The sequence below is a fragment of the Notolepis coatsorum genome (genome assembly GCF_963971535.1).
Source record: "Notolepis coatsorum genome assembly, chromosome: 6".
Lineage (NCBI taxonomy): Eukaryota > Metazoa > Chordata > Actinopteri > Aulopiformes > Paralepididae > Notolepis > Notolepis coatsorum.
In genome coordinates this window covers 178,332,957-178,358,275 of record NC_140170.1, presented here as the reverse complement: position 1 = coordinate 178,358,275, position 25,319 = coordinate 178,332,957, and the positions used below count along the sequence as shown (strand labels likewise).

The following is a 25,319-nucleotide window of genomic DNA, read 5'->3' as shown; positions in this document are numbered from 1 at the left end:
TCTTTCGAAGTTGGTTAAGGTTAGAGTTTGGAATCAGGGCAGGCGTTCTATCGCCATGCTCTAAGGCAAACTCTAACCTTAACCAACTTCGAAAGAGCGCCTAAGCTTAACCAGTGTAGAAACCCACGATTGGGCGTACATGTCACATGACCTGGCCAATCAGAGACGCGGAAACACGAACACGTTGGAGAAAGGCTACAGGCATCCAGCGTGGGCTTTCAGACATATAGGCCCAGATTACTAAAGGGAGTTATCCAGGGATTGGAGAGTAATGGACTATAGGATTACTGTAATCTGATTACAAAACACAGCATCCGAGAACCTCCAGTCAACCTGACTGGACTTTGTTGTTTGAGTGACACTGGAGATTGGTGTTTAAATATATGAATACCAACGTTGAAGGGTGTATATAAATTAGTAGAATATTCTCTTGGATCTGATTGGTCAGTCAAACCAGTCTTCACAATGTTAATTTCCCCCTATCTTCTTTTGGGTTTGACCTGTATCCTGTTTTTGGTTTAGCAGCCAAATAAGCTGTTCACCTTGGAAATAAAAGGTTTGACAGTTGGTTTATTGTTATTAATATCTTTATTATTAGTTGTTCATACTATTATTAGAGTGGTAGTAGTAGTAGTAGTAGTAGTAGTAGTAGTAGTAGTAGTAGTAGTAGTAGTAGTAGTAGTAGTAGTAGTAGTAGTAGTAGTAGTAGTAGTAGTAGTAGGAATAATAGTAGTTGTAGCAGCAGCAGTAGTAGTAGTAGTATCAGTATTAGTAGTACTGGGTTCAGCAATGTCTATACCAACATTGTGCCAACAGTAGTGACTTTCTATTGGATCAAGGTTTGTGCTTTAATCTAATTGTGCTTTAATCTAAATCTCCACCACGGACTCAGGACATTGACCTCTCAGACCTTGAGCGAACTTGGAAACAAATGACTGAATGAATGAATGAATGAATGAATGAATGAAAACTTTATTTAACAGATTGCAGAATGGGTACAATACAGTACGGCTCAATACATACAATTGTTAAGGGGATGCAGACATGAGAAAGACGTTTGTCTTGTTTCCATCAGGGTCCCCCATTTTCAATTCATATAGACATGTATGACATACACAACATACATGACATTTATGGCATAGGGACATATAGGTATTTAGTACTGATACATTTGTGACATAAACGGTATTCAAATATACAGTACTGTTACCCCTAGATCCTGACATAGTAGCCTATATGATGGGGAGGGGGACTGATACGATACGCTCCTCCGACTGTCAAAATCATTCACCAAATGCATGCCGCGTCATATCATAATACCACGGATACTTGACTTGTCCAAATTTAGCCCCACGTCCACGGGGGTAGGCAGGCATCCTCCGTAGTCCAGACATGCTGCGACCCTCAGCTCCACAGAAGACCCACGTTGAAGTTGAAAATGGACAAACATTGCCACCCTGTGGTAAAGATAATACACGGGGGTGACGTTCCACTTGTTGATATATAAATGAATCAAATGATGGAACGCATCAATCATCTACTGGAGAACGAGAGGTATATTTGATAGAAAACAATGCTTTTCTGCCATTCAGCCCACATGCAGTTACACTCGCTCCCATGGTGTCCAGTATGCAGTCTATTTTGTACACAGATGTCTGGTTGGAGCAATATGTTTAGTGTAATTTTAGTTTTTGGTCATGGAAATGTATATGACCAAATATTTATGAATATGAAATATGAACGTTTAAAAATATATATATTTTAACTTTCATCCAGAATAGGAACCAGCTGTGAAATCCTTATTCGCCAGGTTTCAGTGTTGTGTATTATATTAGGTATGACTGGAGTGTAGTATATTAGGTATGACTGGAGTAGTGTAGTGTAGTATACTTGGTATAACTGGAGTAGTGTAGTATACTTGGTATGACTGGACTAAACCATTCCCACTAAATGCAGGTGGGTATGACTGGACTAAACCATTCCCACTAAATGCAGGTGGGTCTCTCTCGTTTCAGGGTCAGTTATGTAACTGGTGACCGCAGACCTGTAGCCGGGGTAAATAAGAATGGAAACATGCCTGTAAAAATGGATACACCGACTTGATTCATCATGTGTTTGGGGCAAAATACAAATCTAACGCACCGAGTTCAAAATAGTCTATAATTTGTGTGTTTACATTTACAGTTTACCCAGAGAGATCTGCTACCGACGTGGTTCCCTCTCGAGCTTGGTGACGTCACGTCAGCGCCGTGTGCAGAGAGGAGAGACCTCGCGCGGGTACGTCATCATGACAACAAGCCCCGGTGCACACGCGAGAGATCTATGGGAGAGGGAGAGCGAAACTTGGATGAAGAATTTACATTTTGTAATAATTAACCTGAAAGCCTACTCGATACAAATTTGTACAGATTTGAAAATATATATATTTTAAGAAATACTGGTCACAGATGTTATTGTTTATTTTGAAAGCAATGTTGTTAACTCATTGAATGTTTTGATAAATCTCATGATCCTGCTTGTTTTTATTTTATTTTAATATATTTGATTATTTTAATGCAGTTTCTGAAACATGTAAATAATAAGAAAAGCGTATCTACCATACATCATGATAACCAATTATTTGACGATGTCTAGTGTACGACCCTAAATTATGTCTTTATATATATATATATATATCTTTTAATAATAGTTGTAGTCTGTTATTTGCTTGTTTTTTGGTTGATCTGTGTAATCTATGTCTGATGTTGTATAATTTGTTTTCTCAATAAAAAAAAAAAAATAACGTGGTTATCTGTAAACAAAACTAATTTAAATAACGTTAGCGTTATATGGGTAAACAAACTAATAATAACGTTAACGTTATATGGGTGAACAAGCGAAAACAAATAACGTTAACTTTATATGGGTAAACAAAGAAATACAAAAATAACGTTAACGTTATGGCCTGGGTAAATAAAAAGATATGAATAAATAAATAAAAAGAGGACTGGAGAGACAGGAGGGAGTAGGGTCCAGCTGCAGCGCCGGAGAATCCTCTCAAGGGGCAAGCCTGTGGCAGCCACAGAGAGCGAGCTGATTGGCGGAAAGTACAGACGTTTCTCGAAGTACTCGGAGGTGCATGCCATCTAAGAATGAAGTGAGCGTGTGTTATTGGAATGCTTGATTGATTGATTGAACATTTTATTAATGTCCGCCTTGTTTTGAACTGGTTATGCTTAGGCCCTCTTTCGAAGTCGGTTATGCTTAGAGTTTATCTTTAGAGCAGGGCGATAGACCACCAGCCCTGATTCCAAACTCTAAGCATAACCGACTTCGAAAGAGGGCGACTTTAATAAAATGTTCAATCAATCAATCCAATAACACACGCTCACTTAAAACAGCGCACCTCCCAGCTTCTTCTATAGAAAGTAGGTTCGTACTTTACGCCAGACGTACATCAGCGCCAGTGGCGGCTGGTGAATTCTTCTCCAGGGGGGGGCGCTATACCAAACATTTTGCAAACATGTACCGAGGCACGCATGGGCGAAACCACACACTGAGTAGCCTACTGTGCACGTCAGAGCTTCGGCGAAACCACAAGGTATGAATATTTAAGTAGGTAGAGTACAACTATCACCATTGCCATCAATCAATATATGATCACAGTCAATGCAGCCACGTTTCCAATAGGGGGGTGAGTGTAACGGAGGTACCGCAGTCTATCCACAGTCACGAGGTACAAGTCGTGAATTGGCTGTGGACGTTAAGCAGTACTGCAAGTAAACTCACTCCCCAGAGGCATCCAGACCCGGAAGCAAGAAGTGAGTTCAACTCCCACTCAGGGCCAGTGGTGCAGTCGCGGTCACACCCGGTTACACGCCGTGTTACCAGATCACTGAGGCAGAAGTACGCGCGATCGCGCACGGATGTGTACTCGCGTGTACGCGCACACAAAAATGCGCTGTATCCATTCGTTGTGACTAGTACCCGGCCACCGTTTTACATAACAAAAAGCGCAGGTAGACTAAGTGTCTGGGTGTTGGCTATCTGAATGCATCTCCCCCTTCATTCTGTGTGACACAGGCAGTGGAGGTGAATACTAATGTGGCTCGGAATTCGTGATGGGGGTCTACCTGCTTATGATATTGAATCAAGCGTCTGTGCTGGGCGCCAGCTTTCCACGCGCACATTCACACAAATAGAGAGCAAGAAGAGCTTGTATGATAGAAAGATTGCACTTGCGTATATGCGCTTGTGTGTGTGTGTGCGTGTGTGTGCGTGCGTGTGTGTGTGTATAAATCAGTTATGTGCGCATGCACGTACCCGCGCGTGCACGTGGCGTGGCGTGTTACCAGTTCCCATATTAGGACTGCACCACTGCTCAGGGCGATCCCTTAACAGGGGTCAAATAGACTAAACACAACGCAGACAAGATCACACCGGCTACACACGCACGCCCAGGTCTCTCTATCTCTCTCTCTCTCTCTCTCTCTCTCTCTCTCTCTCTCTCTCTCTCTCTCTCTCTCCACGCCGTATTCAGATCCGTCCAATAATAATCACAGATGTATATCTTGTCATTTTAAACAAGTTACCATTATATTGTCCCGGGTGATTATGCCCTCCGCGGCGAAATTAATTAGTATCCCCCTCGATCTCTCTCTTTCTCTCTCTCTCTCTCACACACACACAGCATGATGTGGAATCCCAGCTATCGTTACAAGACTTACATAGATTTACCATCACAAGAGTTGAATGGGGCGAGATATTCAGCTGTCCACAACAAGCCATAATCCACCTTTTTTTTAATCCACTCAAAAAGAAACTCCAGTAACAGTCCATACCATGGGTAGCTGGTAGCTGCATCCAGCTAGCCATATAGCTTCTTGTTAGCCACCACAAGTACCACCAGCTAGAAAACAACAGAGTATATACTTCTTCTGTCTGTTGATTGTTTCTGAACTGAGGAGATATCAGGCTGGTGATGAGGTCGAAACTCTTTCACTCCAGTGTTCATCTCTCAAAAGGTATTGTTTTGAGGGATTTACCTGCATTCGAGGTTGTAATGTCCTGCCTTCATGCTCCATGGTAGCTACTAGTAAGCTAGCAAACTCTCCGGACTGGGGGAGTGACAACACAGCAGGAAGGACCCTGCTTGCTTGGAGCGCTAGAAAACGCGCTCCGATTCCATCATATTTGACCTATTTAATTGGCTGCGATGATACAGCGATGATACCAGTGCACGCCCACTGTGTGCGCGCTACGTCTCGCCCAGCTTTAGAGGTACTCTATTATCATATCAGACAGTGACGTCATGTGAATCACAAAACAATGATTTATATTTGATATATTAACATTATTGTGCATTTGAAACACAAACATACTTAAAATGAGTAAATATTATTCATTTTAAACATAGTCTAAAATTAAAATTTAAATAAAACATTTTCTTCTTCTCCTGCTCTCTTTACCAGGGGGGGGCGGCGGCGCCCTAGCCCTCCCTATGGGCGGCCGCCACTGATCAGCGCGCTGCCACAGGCTTGCCCAGTGAGAGGATTCTACGGCGCTGCAGCTGGACCCTATTGACAGGAGGAGGGGGGCTGGTCAGAGGGAGGTGTGTAGAAGGGGACTGGAGACATCAGAGGGAGGTGTGTAGACGGGGAGAGGGTCGTGTGCAAACCGCGTGTGGCGCAGAGGAGAGGAGAGAGGAGAGAGAGGAGGAGGGAGAGAAAACAAACAGCCAGAGTCACGTAGCGACTAGCGAGGTGAGTTCCCCGACATCAGCCTTAAAAAAAAAAAAAAAAACATTTCCACTAGCAACGACCACCACCCATGACATCCCGTAGGTCCCGGCAACCCCCGGCTACCGGGAAACGTGAACAAAACCCATACAAAACAACGTGTAATTGTGTGAAACAAGTGATGCTAACCAGCAGCTATAGCGTGCTAACGGCTATAACCCCACCTGACAGGCCCACTGCGTCAGGGCCGCGCGCGCGGGAAACCCGCTCCGCGTTTCATGAGTTAATTGGCAGAAATAATGAAATATTGCATCACGGGGAAAGAAAGGTTGCATTTGTGGTCGATCTCCCTGAGCGAGTACAGTACACGTTGATGTCGGATCTGGGTGGAGCTGGTTTGGTGTTGGTGGGGTGTTTGGTTATAAAGCATGATGAGGGCCGTCGGGCAGCGTGGGTGGGCGGCGCTGCTTAATGGCATGGAATGAGCTGCGTGCAGGACAGGGACAGGGTTAGAATAACAACAACCATGTTATAGATGACCACTGGGACCCCAGCGTGCAGGACAGGGTTAGAATAATAACAACAACCATGTTATAGATGACTACTGGGACCCCAGCGTGCAGGACAGGGTTAGAATAATAACAACAACCATGTTATAGATGACTACTGGGACCCCAGCGTGCAGGACAGGGTTAGAATAACAACAACCATGTTATAGATGACCACTGGGACCCCAGCGTTAGAATAACAACCATGTTATAGATGACTACTGGGACCCCAGCGTTAGAATAATAACCATGTATCATTATGAATTGAAAATGGGGGACCCTGATGTAAACAAGACGCAAGTCTTTCTCTGGTCTGCATCCCCTTAACAATTGTGTGTATTGAGCCGTACTGTATTGTACCCATTCTGCAATCTGTTAATTAAAGTTTTCAATCAATCAAGTTATAGATTACTACTGGGACCCCAGCGTTAGACTATTAACCATGTTATAGATTACTACTGGGTAGGGGTGGAACGGTTAATCTATCTATCTATCTATCTATCTATCTATCTATCTATCTATCTATCTATCTATCTATCTATCTATCTATCTATCTATCTATCTATTGTTTATGAAAGCTGTGTATTGTAGCTGGTTTACCAACATATATTTGTGCTTGTCAGTTTTCTTTATCTTGGTGTTACCATCCATAGCCCCCAGCCCATAATGGTGAAGTGACTGTTGTTGTTTGTTTACCGTTTGTTGTCTTGTAAAACATTTTATTTATGTATTTATTTATTACCTTTTAACTTTTATGAGAAAATGGAAAAAATGTATAACATTAGTTCATACATTACATTATTTGGATTGAGTATGTGTTTCAATCAATCAATCAAATGTATTTGTATAGCACGTTTAAACATGACGCTTGTCAACCAAAGTGCTTCACATGGCTAAGCTAAGTACAAAGAAAAGTATAAAATAAACAGAGAAATAAAATAAAATCAACGGATAGACAAAGGAAAAACAGAACAACACGTCAACAAGTACGGCAAGAGTCAAAGTGAGTCAGGGAAGGCCAGGCGATATAGGTGGGTTTTGAGTTTTGATTTAAAAGACTCGATGGAGGGGGCAGATTTAATGGACATGGGGATGCTGTTCCAGAGGTCAGGGGCTGCGACCGCAAAAGCACGTCCCCCCCTAGACTTGAAGTTGGACCTACGAGTGGTTAGGAGACCCTTATCAGCCGATCTGAGGTGGTGAAGATGGTATTTTGTTGATGGGTGGTGTTGCTCTCACTTAGTTTTGATCTGTTACTCCTCTACTACAGGGAGGGACAACTGTTTAAGGCCAGTATCACTTCAACTGGGCCAGGGATCGGTAACTGACCAGGTACAGGGCTGAGCCAATAGAGGCTGCATATCAACATGTTCACAACAACCTTTTGTTGTCATAATTTATTTTGATATCTGCCTAGATATGGAAATTCATGCGTTGGTTAATCCAGTCAAGGCAAGGCAGGGCAGTCTGTCTTTCCCGCTCTCAGTCCGAGCTCACGCGCGTGTTCCTGTGGGTCTTTCATCTCCCATGTGTGTGTTAATCTGCACGAAAAATAAAGACTTATTCTTCTATAGAATGCGGTTATGGACCGGTGGCCGTTTATTAAGGTCGAATGGACCATGGGTCCACTTCCAGACATTGGATGATTGTGGATTCGGGTATCGAAGCGTTTTTCTAACGTTTGGAAAGTATGGATTTGTGCTTGAATGTGGACCCGGGAACACGTTGTTTGGGTAAGTAAGTTATGTTATGGTTAACTTAAGCGTATGGAAGATGAACGTACGAGTTATGAATGCCGGGAGTGTATGTTTGGTAAACTGTTCCAGTTCGACTGTGTGTGCTTCGGTGATTCACTACAGGGGTGTAACGGCTTAAAGGCGCTCCCATAGTCCAGCAGACTGTACACAGAGCAGACCCCGCGGAGGTCCGCGCGGACTCTTTGAGCCTTCATAGTCGAGCGGACCTCCGCGGACCAATTTCCTACATGTCACGCGGCAGTTTACACAATTGTCCCCACGCTGTTCAACTTCTGTCATGTCGTCGTCATCCGATGTCAAAATAAAGAGTATGTTATCTCCGTTTCCAATATTTCGATAATAAAACGGGCAGTTTTACGCACTTGAATAACAGGTATATAGGCAGCGAGATGCAATGTACCGTATAGGCTTGAGGTGGACAGCGCGTGGTGCTGAAAAGACACGCATTGCATGAAATAAAAGCACCAGTTTTATTTCAAAATATTGGAAACGGAGATAACATTCTATGTTATCTCCGTTTCCAATATTTCGAAATAAAACTGGCAATTTTACACACTTCATTTAGAAAAGCCATTCAAACATCTCTCTTGGCACAGAGCGAGTGTTCAGAGTAAAATGCAGATCGGCGTCACATTAAATGCAGTTCGATGTCAACCAAAACGCAGAGCAGCGTTTTGTGTGACACCAAGTCAGCGGCGCGTCAGAAAATAGGAGCTTCCCACCTGTGGGTCTGCTGTCCGCTGAGATCAAAGCTCAAGAGTCCGCGCGGAGTCTGCTCTGTGTACAGTCTGCTGGACTATGGGAGCGCCTTAAGCTGGGTTTTGATTTCAGTTAATCAATGCAGATACAATTTTGTGCGTCTCTGTATGTGTAGTTGTGTACTACTGTCATGAGTTTGTGAGTCACATTGGTCTAATTTCAGCCTCCGTTATACGTTATTTGTTCCGTATGACTCGTTTCATATCTGTGTGTATTGAATGTGCGGGCTGTGCAATTTGTTTACGTTGGTTACACGGGTCGCTAAGGAATTTAGGTTTGAGGTTGAAGAAAGTGCACTTTTAGGTTGAAAGAACGGCCCTAATGTCAACGTGTTTTAATATAAGCGTCTTGTATCATTTTTTTTTTAATTATTATTAGTTTTTCTCCCTCCTTTTTCCGTATTTTTCTCCCATCCCCAATTTAGTCGTTATGCCAATTCCCTTCCTGGTCGTTGCGCTCTTGACCCCTACTGTCGGTCTGGGGAGGGTGAAGACTACCACATGTCTTCCTCAGATACGCTTCTTTTCACCTGACAGCGAGGACTCTCACTGGGTGAGTGTAACGCGTGGGAGGATCACACTATCTCCCCCAGTTCCCTTCCCCGCTGAGCAGGCGCCCCGACCGACCTGTAGGAGTCGCTGTTTACAACGACCAGGATACATACCCCACCGGCTTCCCACCCGCTAACACTGCCAATTGTGTTAGTATAGGGACGAGTCTCTGCAGTCGTAGGCAGGCGCTTAGTCCGCTGCGCTACTCAGCCGCACCCGTCTTGTATCATTCTAGCTTAGCTTATTGCTTATGTAGAAACAATGCAAGATAACGAGACCTTTCATTATAACGTCTTGCAACTATGGTTATGACTAAGATATCAAGTATTTACTCCAGGAAAATCTTTATGTATTGGGATAACGAGTATATTGTTAACCTAGCTCCGCTCCCCCCCCCCCCCGGTCATAATACCCATACCGGGGTGTGATGTCAGGAAGGTATGACGGCAGGGCACGAAACTAGAGCCCGCCAAGCGCCATTGGCGGGCAGATTTTACGTTTGGCGAGTGAGACTGAGAGGTCTGTCCGCCATGTGGCGGGCAATCAAATAGTCATGTGAAAACCGATTGAAAATCATGATCCAATTCTTAGCTGAGTTCTCACTCGCTGTCTCAGCACAGACATGCAGCGCACTGCGCCTCCTACTCCTCCTGCCCCTCCCTCACCCATGTAAACAGGCTATTGCCTCGGACAGTCACCGTGACGTTAGTCTAGTCAGTGGGACCTCCGTGAGCTAACGTTAGCTACCGTTACAAAATGACCCAGTCAACTATTCACTTTTAGCATATTTCTTACCAGCCAATTTAAAAAAAATTTTTTTTTAATAAAATATATATATTATATAATCATACTTGTACTTGTATTATCTGCGAGACATCGCCACCGCGCAACAAGTCAAAATGCTTGTTTGTAGAGCTAAATCTATACTTTATATTATTGCTATCTGTCCATTGTCAATTGACACTATAAATATATATATATATATTTTTTTATAGCATTCTTTCCAAAAGAAAAGAGGCCTAGAAGCGTGGCTAGCGCTAATGGCACGCATACCAGAGGCTAACTGCCTAAGAAAACAGGCACAGAGGCACTGAAAGAGGATTTCACCCATCTAATGAACACACTAGACTAGACAAATATCAAGATGTATCCATCAGTGGACTAATTGCATGCTTTTGCAGAGGACAAGAAGCCTTCAGTCGACTCCTTCAGACAGTAAGCACCCCCACAGCCCAAATGGAATGATAAAAAAAAGTATTAAAAAAAATATATATATATTATACTTTAGAGGCCATATCGCCCAGCCCTAGTTTTATTGTAATAAGGGATAGGACCTGATCGGCATCTTGCCTCTTCCTATTCATTTTAATTATTTTATTTTATTTTATTTATTTTTCTTTCACAGCAAATTATCTTTGTATGGGCTGGGCGATATGGCCAAAAACGTTATCGCGATAAAATTATAAAATTATTTTCATATCACTCGATATAGATAATTATCGTCGATATAATTTCTGTCAAGTTTAATTAACTTCTTATGCCCGGCGCCACTAAACACCAGTGCATAGATTATTATATTCCACCAGGGGGCAACCTACCGCCACTGGATCATATGCATTATAAGAATGGAACTAACAGTTAGCCAGAGCAAGCGGTGTATCCCACAACAATGTACTAACTATCACCCTAAAATACTCCATTCCGCCCCAATACATTGCAACAACGTCCACCGCATACCCCACACTACTCTACAGGGCTGTACGCTAAGCTTTTTCACTAGGGGCACACTTGCCCCTAAATGAGAAATTTAGGGGCAAAGAAATTTTTTAGGGGCACATTTTTAAATAACAATTTTACCATTATTTATATCGATTGTTTTTGATTTAAAAAAAAAAAGAAAAAAAATTATTTTATATAATTTTTTTTTAATAAAATATATATATTATATAATCATACTTGTAGTTGTATTATCTGCGAGACATCGCCACCACGCAACAAGTCTAAATGCTCGCTATATGCAACCAGCTCCACTGTCTGTGTGTACTGAGTAGCCTCCAGCTACGGCCAGGATTCTCCAGAGCTGCAGCTGGGCCCTATACTGTAGCCTCCAGCTACGGCCAGGATTCTCCGGCGCTGCAGCTGGTCCCTATTGACTATTCAGCGTGCCCTCAGCTCGAATACGCATCGACTCAGTGTTATAAGACATTGATATCAGGACGGAGCTATCTGAACTATTTAATTTAATGGGATGTTTCGTTTTGAACAGTAAGCTAACGCAAGCTATCATGCACTACTAGACTTACTGGAGCATTTGTTGATAGCTATCAGTAGCTAGCCGGCTGGCAGGCTCACCGAGGTCCCAGTGTCCCACTAGAGACTAGTGTTTACAACAGCCACACGGAGACGCCGCAGCTCTCTCCGTGTGTCTGAGTTCAGTTCAGTTCGGCTCACTATAGGAGGTCGCGCGTCGAAAATATGAAGCAATACTAACGTTACTTTTCTTCATAGCTAAATCAGCCAGTCTATCAGAGTGAGTGCTCAGTCGATTGTTCCCGCTGATCATACCTGCTGAGTGCTCACTGCTCAGCTTGCGTGAGTGACGGCATCGCGTCATCACACGCCTTGGATAATTTAGGAGTGAAATGCGAATCCAAGGCTTGAAAGCACTACTCGCAAGCCCGCCCCCAGATAATATTTACCAATCACAATGGCCAATTAAAGGGGCAATTCGCGACGATATCATCGCACTGTACAGCCCTGCTCTAACCGTTACCATCAAAATTCACGCCACACACCCACTCCGCACGTAAACTATAAAATAGCGGCGTGCAAGCTAATGATCCTAGCCAGCCTTGTTTCCAATGTACTAACTATCACCCTAAAATACTCCGTTCCGCCCCAATACATTGCAACAACGTCCACCGCGGCGCAGCATACCCCACACTACTCTAACCGTTACCCTCAGAATTCACGCCACACACCCACTCCGCACGTAAACTATAAAATAGCGGCGTGCAAGCTAATGATCCTAGCCAGCCTTGTTTACTACCCAGAGGTAGGGATGGGTACCGAATTCGGTACTTTTGAGGTACCGAACCGAAACACGTCGGTACTACCGAGTATCGAATCAAGTGAGAAACCGGAAAAAAAATTTAAAAAAATATTTTTTTATTAATTTTCTTTTTTTCTTTTTTCTTTTTTTTTTAACTTTTTTCTTTTCATGTCAACGTTCACACGCACAATATATGCTTACCTAGGATTTGACTTGATTCAACAACAAAGCAGTCGGAGCAATGACAAGCCGAAAACTGTCGAAATTGTAGTTATTTGAAGTTTGGATTTTTTTTTTACGACTGAGACTAAAGTACCGAAAAAAGGTACCGTTGGGTACCGGTATCGATTTACAGGTACCGGTATCGGTTAGGGGTGGGACGATACATCGATCCAGATCGATATATCGATCTATTATCAATAATCAAATAGGATCGATGCAACGTAAAAAGATCGATTCATATTGCGATACTCTTATTTTGAAAATCCCCTCGTGAGCATATCCGCCCGGCCGGAACAACAACATAGCTCAGCGCAGCTCCGTGTGTAGACGTTAGATAGTATTGCTTGAAACCCTCCCTCTTGGCTAAGCTGTGTTTATGAGAGTGTTTTTTTATCGATACGATTCCATTATCGATTCTGCTTATCGATTCGATTCTTTATCGATTCCCTTATCGATACCTGCTCAATTTATAATTTAAATAAATAAATTGGAAATGCAACAGAACTACATTTAGTCATTTAGCTGACGCTTTTATCCAAAGCGACTTACAAGTTCTGTACGACAAGCCATCAGGAAGGGCACAACTCTATCAGCTGAGCAACAATGTTCATCAAAGTGTTGAGTGCTACAGTGTAGGTTAGTTTATTAGGACAAGTGCATGACAGTACGGTTAGTTAGGGTTAGATATTTTTTTTTTTATTCAGATAATGGTTGAAGAAGTGCGTCTTTAGTCGACGGCGAAAGATTGGACGTGATTCGGCTGTCCTAACTGGGGTGGGTAGTTCATTCCACCATTGTGGGGCAAGGACTGAGAATAGGCGACTTCTCTTTGATGACCCTCCCGGAGCTCGGATAGGAGTAGGTCTGAGGCGGCCAGAAGATGCAGAGCGTAGGGGTCTAAGCTGGTTAGAATAACAACATGCAACTTGACATTTCTGATTGTCATTTATTGTTGAGCCCCCATGTCAGAAAAATACAAAAACTGTAAAAAATAAAACATTAACTATAGCCTACACTTAAATAAAATAATGTATTTGAGATTCTCTTAAAATGTATTTATTTTTTTATTCTTAAACTAATTTAATCTATTGAATAACAGGTCGTTATTCCTCTGACTTCTGTCTCTCACTCACACACACACACACACACACACACACACACAGAGAGAGAGAGAGCTCCCTCCCCGGGCCCCTGTCCTATAAGGTATTGGCTTGTGTTGCTACACGGACACATTTGTGTGTTGCACCACTGTACTTCCTGGCTTACAGACTTGTAAACAAACACTCCTGTCTCTCATTATATGTGAACTAAAGAGTACAAGGTTTACACAACAGCCCCCACCTGCTGTTTTATTGTATTTGTACATGTACTATCCGCTGTCAGCTGTTTATCTCTCTTTGTGAGCTTGATTAAATAGCGTTAGCTCACGTTAGCTCCGCGGCAAATTTTAGCTCACCCTGATCTAAATCAATGACTAGGTTCTAAAGCATTCAAGTAGTTTTCACTGCACATAGAAGTAGCCAAACAGCGGGAGCATTTCGGGAGCATATTACCAAAACCCAGGCAATTTCGAGCCCTTAAGGAATCAAATAGAGTCTGCCATGGCTACATGCTAACGCTAACATTATTGCGCAACTGTAGGCAGCGATAAGGGAATCGAAAGTCACAGGAGCCACACAGTTCCAGGCATCGGCCAATTAGGTTTTCGATTCCCATCCCTACATAGCAGTCTGTCTCTGTTTGTCTGTCACTCTACAGGTGTAGTAGGTTATTTAACCTGTCTCTCTGCAGGTGTAGTAGGGTATTTAACCTGTCTGTCTCTGTATCTCCAGGTGTAGTAGGGTATTTAACCTGTCTCTGCAGGTGTAGTAGGGTATTTAACCTGTCTGTCTGTTTCTCTCAGGTGTAGTAGGGTATTTAACCTGTATGTCTCTGTATCTCCAGGTGTAGTAGGGTATTTAACCTGTCTCTCTCTGTCTCTCTGCAGGTGTAGTAGGGTATTTAACCTGTCTGTCTGTTTCTCTCAGGTGTAGTAGGGTATTTAACCTGTATGTCTCTGTATCTCCAGGTGTAGTAGGGTATTTAACCTGTATGTCTCTGTATCTCCAGGTGTAGTAGGGTATTTAACCTGTCTCTCTCTGTCTGTCTCTCTGCAGGTGTAGTAGGGTATTTAACCTGTCTGTCTGTCTCTCTGCAGGTGTAGTAGGGTATTTAACCTGTCTGTCTCTCTGTCTGTCTGTCTCTCTGCAGGTGTAGTAGGGTATTTAACCTGTCTGTCTCTCTGTCTGTCTGTCTCTCTGCAGGTGTAGTAGGGTATTTAACCTGTCTGTCTCTCTGTCTGTCTGTTTCTCTCAGGTGTAGTAGGGCCAGGACTGGAGTAGTCGTCGTAGAGGATGAGCAGCAACGAGTGTTTTGGCTGCGGCCGTACCGGCCACTGGATCAAGAACTGTCCCAACGCGAGCAGGACCCGGGGGCCCAAGGGGGGGCGTGGCCGGGGGAAGGGTGAGTCTGTCCATCACGCCTCCGGAAGGACTGTTCCAGAAGGACTGTTCCAGAAGGACTGTTCCGGAAGGAACAGGATTCAGATTAAATAGTGTAATGTGTGTCTGTGTCTTCAGATCTGTTCTGCTACCGCTGTGGGGAGCCTGGGCACGTAGCCAGAGACTGTGAGAGGACCGAGGATGGTGAGATGTCTCTCTATATATATACACTGTATATCCCCCTCTGTCTCTCTGTCCCTCTTTCTTTTTCTCTGTTTCGCACTGTCTTTTCTTCCATCTCTCTTCTTACTTTCTTTTTCTATCTATCTATCTATTTATTTCTATCTATCGCTGATCGTTAGGGATAAAGGAGTGATCTAAAAGCTGCCCCCCCCCCCCCCCCCCAATTCCAATCAAAACACGATCCATTAATTTAACTGGCGCAGCCAGACGGGCATGTTGAGCAGAATGGAAGCTCAGATTGATTTATAATTGGTGTTTATATAACCTCTGTTCAATCCTGATGTGCTCATCCTGGGCTGGTGCTGATAGATAGACACTATGCAGCAGTATGTATCTGGTGCTGATAGATGGATAGTATGTAGTAGGGCTGTCCCCGACTAAGGATTTGGATGGTCGACTATGATTGGCCAAAATGTGCCGTTAGTCGACTATTGGTCGACAAAAAAATATATATATAATATTTAAAATTTTTATTTAAATTTTTTTGTATCATTCCATTTGGGCTGTGGGGGGTGCTTAATGTCTGAAGGAGTCGACTGGAGGCTTCTTGTCCTCTGCAAAAGCATGCAATTGGTCCACTGATGGATACATCTTGATATTTGTCTAGTCTAGTGTGTTCATTAGATGGGTGAAATCCTCTTTCAGTGCCTCTGTGCCTGTTTTCTTAGGCAGTTAGCCTCTGGTATGCGTGCCATTAGTGTTAGCCACGCATCTAGGCCTCTTTTCTTTTGGAAAGAATGATAAAGAAAATTATAAAAATAATTAAAGAAATATATATTTTTATTCGACTGAGGTTGGCTAGTCGACTACGGCTCCTTTCGACCGATTAGTCGACTACTCGACTAATAGGGGTCAGCCCTACTATGTAGCAGTATGTATCTGGTGCTGATAGATGGATACTATGCAGCAGTATGTATCTGTTGCTGATAGATGGATACTATGCAGCAGTATGTTGTTTGCGACCAAGATGTCTTCGAATACTATGAATAGCTAGTAGGCTAAAGGGTCAACTATATCCTACTAGGGTCTTTAACCTACTATGTTACATTTAGCCCAGGGCCTTATAAAAAAATATATATACCAGACTCACTGACTATTGCTGGCGCTACATTTCCACTGTCCGGTCCAGTCATCAGTTCTTATGAAGAATTCGACATGTCATACAGAACACAGAACCTGATGTTCTCCTCTTTTCTCTGGTCTCCTCTCTATCTCTTTCATCTCTTCTCCACTTCTCTTTTCTCTCCACCTCTGCTCCCCTCTCTCCACCTCTGCTCCTCTCTCTCCACCTCTGCTCCTCTCTCCACCTCTGCTCCCCTCTCTCCACCTCTGCTCCCCTCTCTCCACCTCTGCTCCCCTCTCTCCACCTCTGCTCCTCTCTCTCCACCTCTGCTCCTCTCTCTCCACCTCTGCTTCCCTCTCTCCACATCTGCTCCTCTCTCTCCACCTCTGCTCCTCTCTCTCCACCTCTGCTCCCCTCTCTCCACCTCTGCTCCCCTCTCTCCACCTCTGCTCCCCTCTCTCCACCTCTGCTCCTCTCTCTCCACCTCTGCTCCTCTCTCCACCTCTGCTCCCCTCTCCATGTTTGCTCCCCTCTCCATGTTTGCTCCCCTCTCCATGTTTGCTCCCCTTTCCATGTTTGCTCCCCTCTCTTCACATCTGCTCCCCTCTCTCCATGTCTGCTCTCCTCTCCACCCCTCTCCTCTCCACCCCTCTCCTCCTCTCCTCTCCACCCTCTCCTCCTCTCCTCTCCACCCCTCTCCTCCTCTCCTCTCCACCTCTCGCCTCTCCTCTCCACCCCTCTCATCCTCCTCTCCTCCTCTCCTCCACCATCTCCTGTCCACCCCTCTCCTCCTCTCCACCCCTCCTCTCCTCTTTACCCTCTCCTCCACCCCTCTCCTTTCCTCTCCACCCCTTTCTCCTCTCCACCCCTGTCCTCCTCTCCTCTCCCAGCCTGTTATAACTGTGGGAGAGGAGGTCATATCTCCAGGGACTGTAAGGAGCCTAAGAAGGAGCGGGAGCAGGTGTGTTATACCTGTGGTAAGGCAGGCCACGTGGCACGGGACTGTGACCACGCCAACGAGCAGAAGTGCTACTCCTGTGGAGGCTTCGGTCACATCCAGAAGGGCTGCGAGAAGGTGAAGTGCTACAGGTGAGGAGAACCAAAGACACTGATGACAAGATGACACATTCAAAGCTACTCTAATGACAAGATAACACATTAAAAGATACTCTAATGACAAGATGACACATTCAAAGATACTCTAATGACAAGATGACACATTCAAAGCTACTCTAATGACAAGATAACACATTCAAAGATACTCTAATGACAAGATAATACATTAAAATATACTCTAATGACAAGATAACACATTAAAAGATACTCTAATGACAAGACAATACATTAAAAGATACTCTAACAGAAGACAATGCATTAAAAGATACTCTAATGACAGAAGACAATGCATTAAAGATACTCTAATGACAAGACAATACATTAAAAGATACTCTAACAGAAGACAATGCATTAAAAGATACTCTAATGACAGAAGACAATGCATTAAAGATACTCTAATGACAGAAGACAATGCATTAACCCATTTAGACCTAAAACGCCTGCTAAGAATGCATTATGTAGCCTGCATATACACACAAATGTGTTTCCCGGCTTCAATGGGAATTCTAAGATACTCTAAGGACAAGATGACGCATTAAAAGATACTCTAATGACAAGATGACGCATTCTAAGATACTTTAATGACAGAAGATAATGCATTAAAAGATACTCTAATAGGGCAGCCAGGTAGTGCAGCGGACTAAGCGTCTGCCTACCACCACAGAGACAGTGGGATCGAATCCAGCTGTGGTGCCTCCGGGTTGGCCGACCGTCCATACTAACACAATTGGCAGTGTTAGAGGGTGGGAAACCCGGCAAGGGTGGGTCCTGGTCGTTGTAAACAGCGACTCCTACAGTTCGCTCGGGGCGCCTGCACAGCAAGGGAAGGATCTAGGAGAGGTAGTGTGACCTTCCACACGTTACACTCTCCCAGTGAGAGTCCGCGCTGCCAGGTGAAAAGAAGCGGTGAGCTGGGTACACATGTGTCAGAGGAAGCATGTGATAGTTTCCGCCCTCCCGGACCGACGGTAGGGGGTAGAGTGCGCAACGACCAGGAAGGGGATTGGGAATTGGCATAACGACTAACATTGGGAGGGGAGAAAAATGGGAAAAAAAGAAAGGAGGAAAAAGATAATAATAAAAAGATACTCTAATGACAAGATAACACATTAAAAGATACTCTAATAACAGAAAACAATGCATTAAAAGTAGGGCTGTCAGTTTATCGCTTTAATTAGATTGATTAATTAATTACACAGCAAATTATCGCGTTATGAAAATGTACTCAAAATTATCTCATTAATTCCATAAGAACGTAGAATACACATTTACAGACTTTTCTTTTTATATGGTCCATTTGCATGTTCTTGGTATCAGATTCTAGGGACATCTATGGATCTCAGGGAATGTATTCCCAGTGTCAGAAATACTGTGTCTGTTACTAGGCTTGAGTAAATTGTAATGAACCAAATGAGAATATCAATTACATTTTTTTTATTATTTTTGACTGTGAATAACACTATGCTCAAATTGACCAGACCTGAAAAATCTAAGCAAATTAATAGATGGAAGATGATTAAACAGAAGGTTTTGTAGATACAGTACTGAATTCTGCCATCCGGACACATGCAATTTGAAATATGATTATAGAATATAGAATATCAGGCATAAAATGGTTATGCGATTAAAATGCGATTAATTAGATTAATTAATTACAAATCCTGTAATTAATTAGATACATTTTTTTAATCGCCTGACAGCATTAATTAAAAGATACTCTAATGACAAGATAATGCATTAACACTTTCAGAGCCGGCCGTGTTTTCCTTTTTACCCCCTTGAATGCCCATCATCCACTTCAATGTTAGTGTTAATATCACCTGATCTATGTTTTAAATTATGGCTATGTGTCTAATCTGCCCGTCGCTTATCAATGACTAATTTTCCAGTCAACATTGTCGAAGCGGATTGTTTTTTTATCGGTTCATTTCCGTTTTATAGCATCTGAAAAGCCCTCGTTTTCAAGGGAAATAAAAAGATTCCATAATAAACGCCCTGTACTGGAATATTCTAGAATGCACAAAAACTTTGTAATTTTTCGGCCTATTTATGAATTATCGATAGTATATGTGTATATATGCGAGCTCAAAATCGATTACCTCATTTCCTCATCACACACACACACACACATAGGGCGAACGCTGAGAGCTCAGCGAATACAACTCTGATTATCCCAAGACTTAGATAGATTCCTTACCTCAGATCAGATGTTCTCCAAAAAGATCATTCCAATTCCTGATCGCCATTCCAAAAATCGATCGCTTTTATTGATCCAATGCTGGGTGGTCGAAACACATATTCCACGCTGTTCTGAGGGACCAGAATGACTGCAATCGGCTCGGATTACATGCCTGAGAAGTAAAATGTGGATTCCGGATTTTTCTTTTCTCATCCATTTTCATTGAGTCCATTCCAAAAGGGTGCATTACCATCTGGGAGACGATAGGGGGCGCTTTTTTCACATCTGAGCTCCTGATGGGGCTGGTTTCCCAACGAGAGACTCGGTTGATGAAATATGAATTCAGATCGCTAATAAAAAAATAACACGCTAATTGTCGTGGTGGGCATTCAGGGGGCGGGCTGATAACACGTGTTATGTCGTGGTGGGCTCTCAAAGTGTTAAAAGATGCTCTAATAACAGAAGATAACATTAATAAGCCTTAAGGTCCCCCTATAGGACCCCCTGCTTTTCTTTATCATAAATCGATCAATAGATACCGTAATAGATCACCAATTATCATATCATGGGGTATCATTGGAAAGCCACACTCATTGGCTACAACCCTGTGCAAATATTTTCGAGATCGCCAAATGATTGACGGAACTAGAGCCCCGGGAGTCGGGGGTGGTAATGTGTACTTTTGCGTACTTTGGGGCATGCCTCACATATCGGCATGTAACTCGAGAACCGCTGAACGGATTTTGTCACCTCAAAGGGCAATCGACAGGCAACAAATAGGGCTTTAATTCTATCTATATAGTATTAAAAGAAATGCACACCCGAGCCACTAGAGGTCGGCAAAGAATCGTCCACATGTGGGCCCTTGGATGTTAAGAGGTTAATGTTTTTAAATATTTTTTTTTGTAGCAAAGAGTAAAGACCATAACCCTATCAGAAACAGTAGTCAAAGTGTATATTTTCATTTTACCGATGTTTTATACGATTTATCGGAAATACGAATTTATCGGAAAATGCTAATTATCGTAAAAACCGCAAGGAAATTACTAAATCCAGATTCAACCCTGCCATTGGAAAGAGGAGCATTTTCCCTATTCATAGATGTATGATTTGGCCATAATAAGGTCAAGTTCAAGGTCAAATATGAATTTATAATTAAAATCGATTATCATTAATTACTGTATCTACAAATCCTTCTGTTTAATCATCTTCCCTTTATTCATTCGCTTAGATTTTTTGTACACATGATCTTCATAGTAAATTTCGCTGAGTAAATTTTACTCAAACTGAGTACATTTTACTTAAAATGGACTCAGTTTGAGTAAAATTTACTCTGCGAAACGTAAGGTGGTGAGCATTTTCTCCTACCCGTATCAATTTTTGATCAAAGATGCAAAAATCATAAATCATAATTTATATTCTCCTTTTCTTCATTACAATTTACTCAGCCTAGTAACAGACACAATATTTCTGACACTGGAAATACATACCCCCAGGTCCCTAGATGTTCCTAGATACCAAGAACATGCAAATTGACCTTGCAGAAGTGGAGCAATCTTCCATTTACTTAGGCATGTACCTTTAGGCGAAAACGGTCTACCGATTAACAGGTTAAGAGATACTCTAATAACAAGATAACGCTTTTTTCAGTGGATGTGTGAAGATTTTGGCTAAATGGTATTTCCCTCCTACAGACGTCTCTAGTCTCTAGTTTGAGTTTCTGCTGAACTATTAGAGAGACTCGGTTGAAATAATGACATCTTTTGACAACTGCAGGTGAATCTGGTAATCAGTGCCGATAGACCCAGCATTGTGGACACAATGTCTCTTCTATAGAACTAAGATGTAACTCCTCTCTCCTCTCCTCCTCTCCTCCTCCTCTCCTCTAGTTGTGGTGAGATTGGTCATGTTGCTGTCTCTTCAATATAATTAAGATGTAACTCCTCTCTCCTCTTCTCTCCTCTAGGTGTGGTGAGATTGGCCATGTTGCTGTCTCTTCTATAGAACTAAGATGTAACTCCTCTCTTCTCTTCTCTCCTCTCCTCTCCTCTCCTCTAGGTGTGGTGAGATTGGCCATGTTGCTGTCTCTTCTATAGAACTAAGATGTAACTCCTCTCTCCTCTCCTCTAGGTGTGGTGAGATTGGCCATGTTGCCGTCTCTTCTATAGAACTAAGATGTAACTCCTCTCTTCTCTCCTCTCCTCTCCTCTAGTTGTGGTGAGATTGGCCATGTTGCTGTCTCTTCTATAGAACTAAGATGTAACTCCTCTCTTCTCTCCTCTCCTCTCCTCTAGGTGTGGTGAGATTGGCCATGTTGCTGTCTCTTCTATAGAACTAAGATGTAACTCCTCTCTTCTCTCCTCTCCTCTCCTCTAGGTGTGGTGAGATTGGCCATGTTGCTGTCTCTTCTATAGAACTAAGATGTAACTCCTCTCTTCTCTCCTCTCCTCTCCTCTAGGTGTGGTGAGATTGGCCATGTTGCTGTCTCTTCTATAGAACTAAGATGTAACTCTTCTCTTCTCCCCTCTCCTCTAGGTGTGGTGAGATTGGCCATGTTGCTGTCTCTTCTATAGAACTAAGATGTAACTCCTCTCTTCTCTTCTCCCCTCTCCTCTAGGTGTGGTGAGATTGGCCATGTTGCTGTCTCTTCTATAGAACTAAGATGTAACTCCTCTCTTCTCTTCTCTCCTCTCCTCTAGGTGTGGTGAGATTGGCCATGTTGCTGTGCACTGCAGCAAGGCCAGTGAAGTCAACTGCTACAACTGTGGCAAGCCCGGTCACCTGGCCAAGGAATGCACCGTTGAAGCCGCCAACGCCAATGCCTAGCCTCGCTAGCTAGCTACCCCCCACACACCCCTCCCGTTCAGATTGATGGTGTTGTTTCTTTTCTCTTTATTTTTTATTTTTCTTAATTTAAATTTTCTATGATCCTCCTTTTGCATTGGTCCAGAGGCGTGTCAGTCACTCACTCACAAAGCCTTGGGACCAGCCAGTCAGAGCAGAGCTGATAGGAGGAAAAAGGGGTGGACACTAAAAAAACAACAACAACAAAACATCCACTTTCTTCTGCATTTATAAGACGGGAAAAAAAGAAAAGAGTTGTGTTTTTAGTTTGGTAGCATTGTCATGATGTATAAAGCTTTGTTAAAGAACCCTTTCTTCCCAGCTGATTGGCTGAGAGAGTAGAGTGACATGATTTGAGCCCCTCCCACTAGCCCCATAAGGGGGCAGGGTTACAGAGGAGAGGCACTTAAAAAAAAAGCAATGGAAGTTTAAACTTCCTCTACGTTGATTAACTTTATTTTTGTTTTTGCTTTTTTTTTCCTGGACAGAACTGAGTTTGTTTGAGAGAGAGTTGTGATTGGCCAGCCTCCAGGCTCCTTTAGCCAATCGGAAGACGTCCCTGAGCGTCATTACACTAGGAACGAATGAACGAAAAGAACCAACGAATAATAAGCCGGTCACAGGTGATATTTATATTCAAAAAAAGAGAAAAGAGATGATAAATGGAACATTGATAATGAATTCATATTTCAAAGGTGGATTTTCTTTTTTGTACAGTTTCAGCTGACAAGTTAGCTCAGCGTAGCTCACATAAAAAATAAATAAAAAAAATGCTAAATAAAATGCAAACAAAAAAGACAAAAAAATCTTCAACGTTTTGATCTCGAGAATGGAGAGTAGCTGTAAAGTTAGTTTACTTTTAACCACGAGGAAGAGGTAGATCCTGAACCATGGACTGACAAGAAAAGACAAAAAAACTTTAAAAAAATATACTATTTTATGTTTCGGAGCAAAGGAGAATGTTTTCACACAAAAAAAAATCTAAAATGTTATTTTTGTACAATATATCACTTAGAACTACTGTAAAAATATCATTTGCTTGTACTCAGTTTTTAAGTGAGAGGGCGGCGCTGCAGCTCCTAGATGATAGAGATGTAATTTTAACCTGTCAATAAAAGCCGGAGGAGGAGATGGGAGTGGACTGGAGCGCGAGTCTCTGACTGCTGTCTTTATTGATCACCTAGGAGGAGCCGGCGGGAAGGAACAGTGACGTTCACTTCTGCAGCACCGCGACACCCCTGCTGCCTCTGATGAGAGGAACAGGAATCGGAGGCTGCGATAAAGGCCTTTCACAGAACAGGAATCAGAAGCTGCGATAAAGGCCTTTCACAGAACAGGAATCAGAAGCTGCGATAAAGGCCTTTCACAGAACAGGAACAGGAATCAGAAGCTGCGATAAAGGCCTTTCACAGAACAGGAACAGGAATCAGAAGCTGCGATAAAGGCATTTCACAGAACAGAAACAGGAATCAGAAGCTGCGATAAAGGCTTTTCACAGAACAGGAACAGGAATCAGAAGCTGCGAGATAGAGGCCTTTCACAGAGCGCTTCGAGATAGAGGCCTTTCACAGAGCGCCTCGAGATAGAGGCCTTTCACAGAGCGCTTCGAGATAGAGGCCTTTCACAGAGCGCTTCGAGATAGAGGCCTTTCACAGAGCGCTTTGAGATAGAGGCCTTTCACAGAGCGATTTGAGATAGAGGCCTTTCACAGAGCGCTTCGAGATAGAGGCCTTTCACAGAACGCTTTGAGATAGAGGCCTTTCACAGAGCGCTTCGAGATAGAGGCCTTTCACAGAGCGCTTCGAGATAGAGGCCTTTCACAGAGCGCTTCGAGATAGAGGCCTTTCACAGAACGCTTCGAGATAGAGGCCTTTCACAGAGCGCTTCGAGATAGAGGCCTTTCACAGAGAGCTTCGAGATAGAGGCCTTTCACAGAGCGCTTCGAGATAGAGGCCTTTCACAGAGCGCTTCGAGATAGAGGCCTTTCACAGAGCGCTTCGAGATAGAGGCCTTTCACAGAGCGCTTCGAGATAGAGGCCTTTCACAGAGAGCTTCGAGATAGAGGCCTTTCACAGAGCGCTTCGATCACCCGTCTGTCCTCCCATGTTGGAAGAGACAAGGGTTGCTATGTTTTTATTTATTTACTTGTATTTAACCAGGCAGGTCAATTAAGAACAAATTCTTATTCACAGTGACGGCCTGGTGAGAGGACAAAAGGACCTCTTGGAGGGTAACGGGGACAAAGGGACAAAGAATCTAAATACAATAGAAAGACATACATTTGCTATGTGCAAAAACAACGGTTGTTATGTGTTGATATATGAGAAGTATATCAACAAAAATCGTATAATTTGGTGTTTTATTACAGAATTTTGTAAACGAGTCACAGCAGTAATATTCCATTTGTTTGTCTACTCTCTACCACTGCACAGACATTGGGATTTTCTTTCAAAACATTCACTGGTTACAGGCAGTCATCATGTTGGAATAATGAGAACCAAACGTCCACTGGTTACAGGCAGTCATGTTGGAAGAATGAGAACCAAACATCCACTGGTTACAGTCATGTTGGAAGAATGTGAACCAAACGGAACATTCCATGCAAGGCCTCTATGGGCCAATTCTCTGCACAACAATGTTTTAAATATCAAATTAGGAATCGTTTTAGTGCTGAAACCGGCAAATGATCCAACATGGGTGCCGGTTTAAATGTCTAAAAACCAGTTCAGAATCAGACCTCATACCAGAGACACTGATGATCCCTGACCTACGCAAAGTGGGAGCGACA

The 25,319-nt window shown here is 43.0% G+C and overlaps 1 protein-coding gene across 1 annotated transcript; it reads left to right on the top strand.

The window, feature by feature from the left end:
* The first annotated feature begins 5,627 nt into the window (after nucleotides 1-5,627).
* Nucleotides 5,628-23,677, top strand: LOC311231210 (CCHC-type zinc finger nucleic acid binding protein-like). The gene is made up of 5 exons (XM_084317751.1): nucleotides 5,628-5,741; nucleotides 14,962-15,108; nucleotides 15,225-15,290; nucleotides 17,283-17,481; nucleotides 22,387-23,677. The coding sequence occupies exons 2-5, from the start codon at nucleotides 15,000-15,002 to the stop codon at nucleotides 22,511-22,513; spliced, it is 501 nt and encodes a 166-aa protein (XP_084173877.1). The 5' UTR covers nucleotides 5,628-5,741; nucleotides 14,962-14,999; the 3' UTR covers nucleotides 22,514-23,677.
* The last annotated feature ends 1,642 nt before the right edge of the window (nucleotides 23,678-25,319 follow it).

Bases quoted from the DNA above. Each gene is read 5' to 3' on its own strand.
- LOC311231210 (XM_084317751.1), top strand. From the start codon at position 15,000: ATGAGCAGCAACGAGTGTTTTGGCTGCGGCCGTACCGGCCACTGGATC. The intron at 15,109-15,224 runs GTGAGTCTGTCC...CTGTGTCTTCAG, and splicing joins GGGGCGTGGCCGGGGGAAGG to ATCTGTTCTGCTACCGCTGT. The intron at 15,291-17,282 runs GTGAGATGTCTC...CTCCTCTCCCAG, and splicing joins CTGTGAGAGGACCGAGGATG to CCTGTTATAACTGTGGGAGA.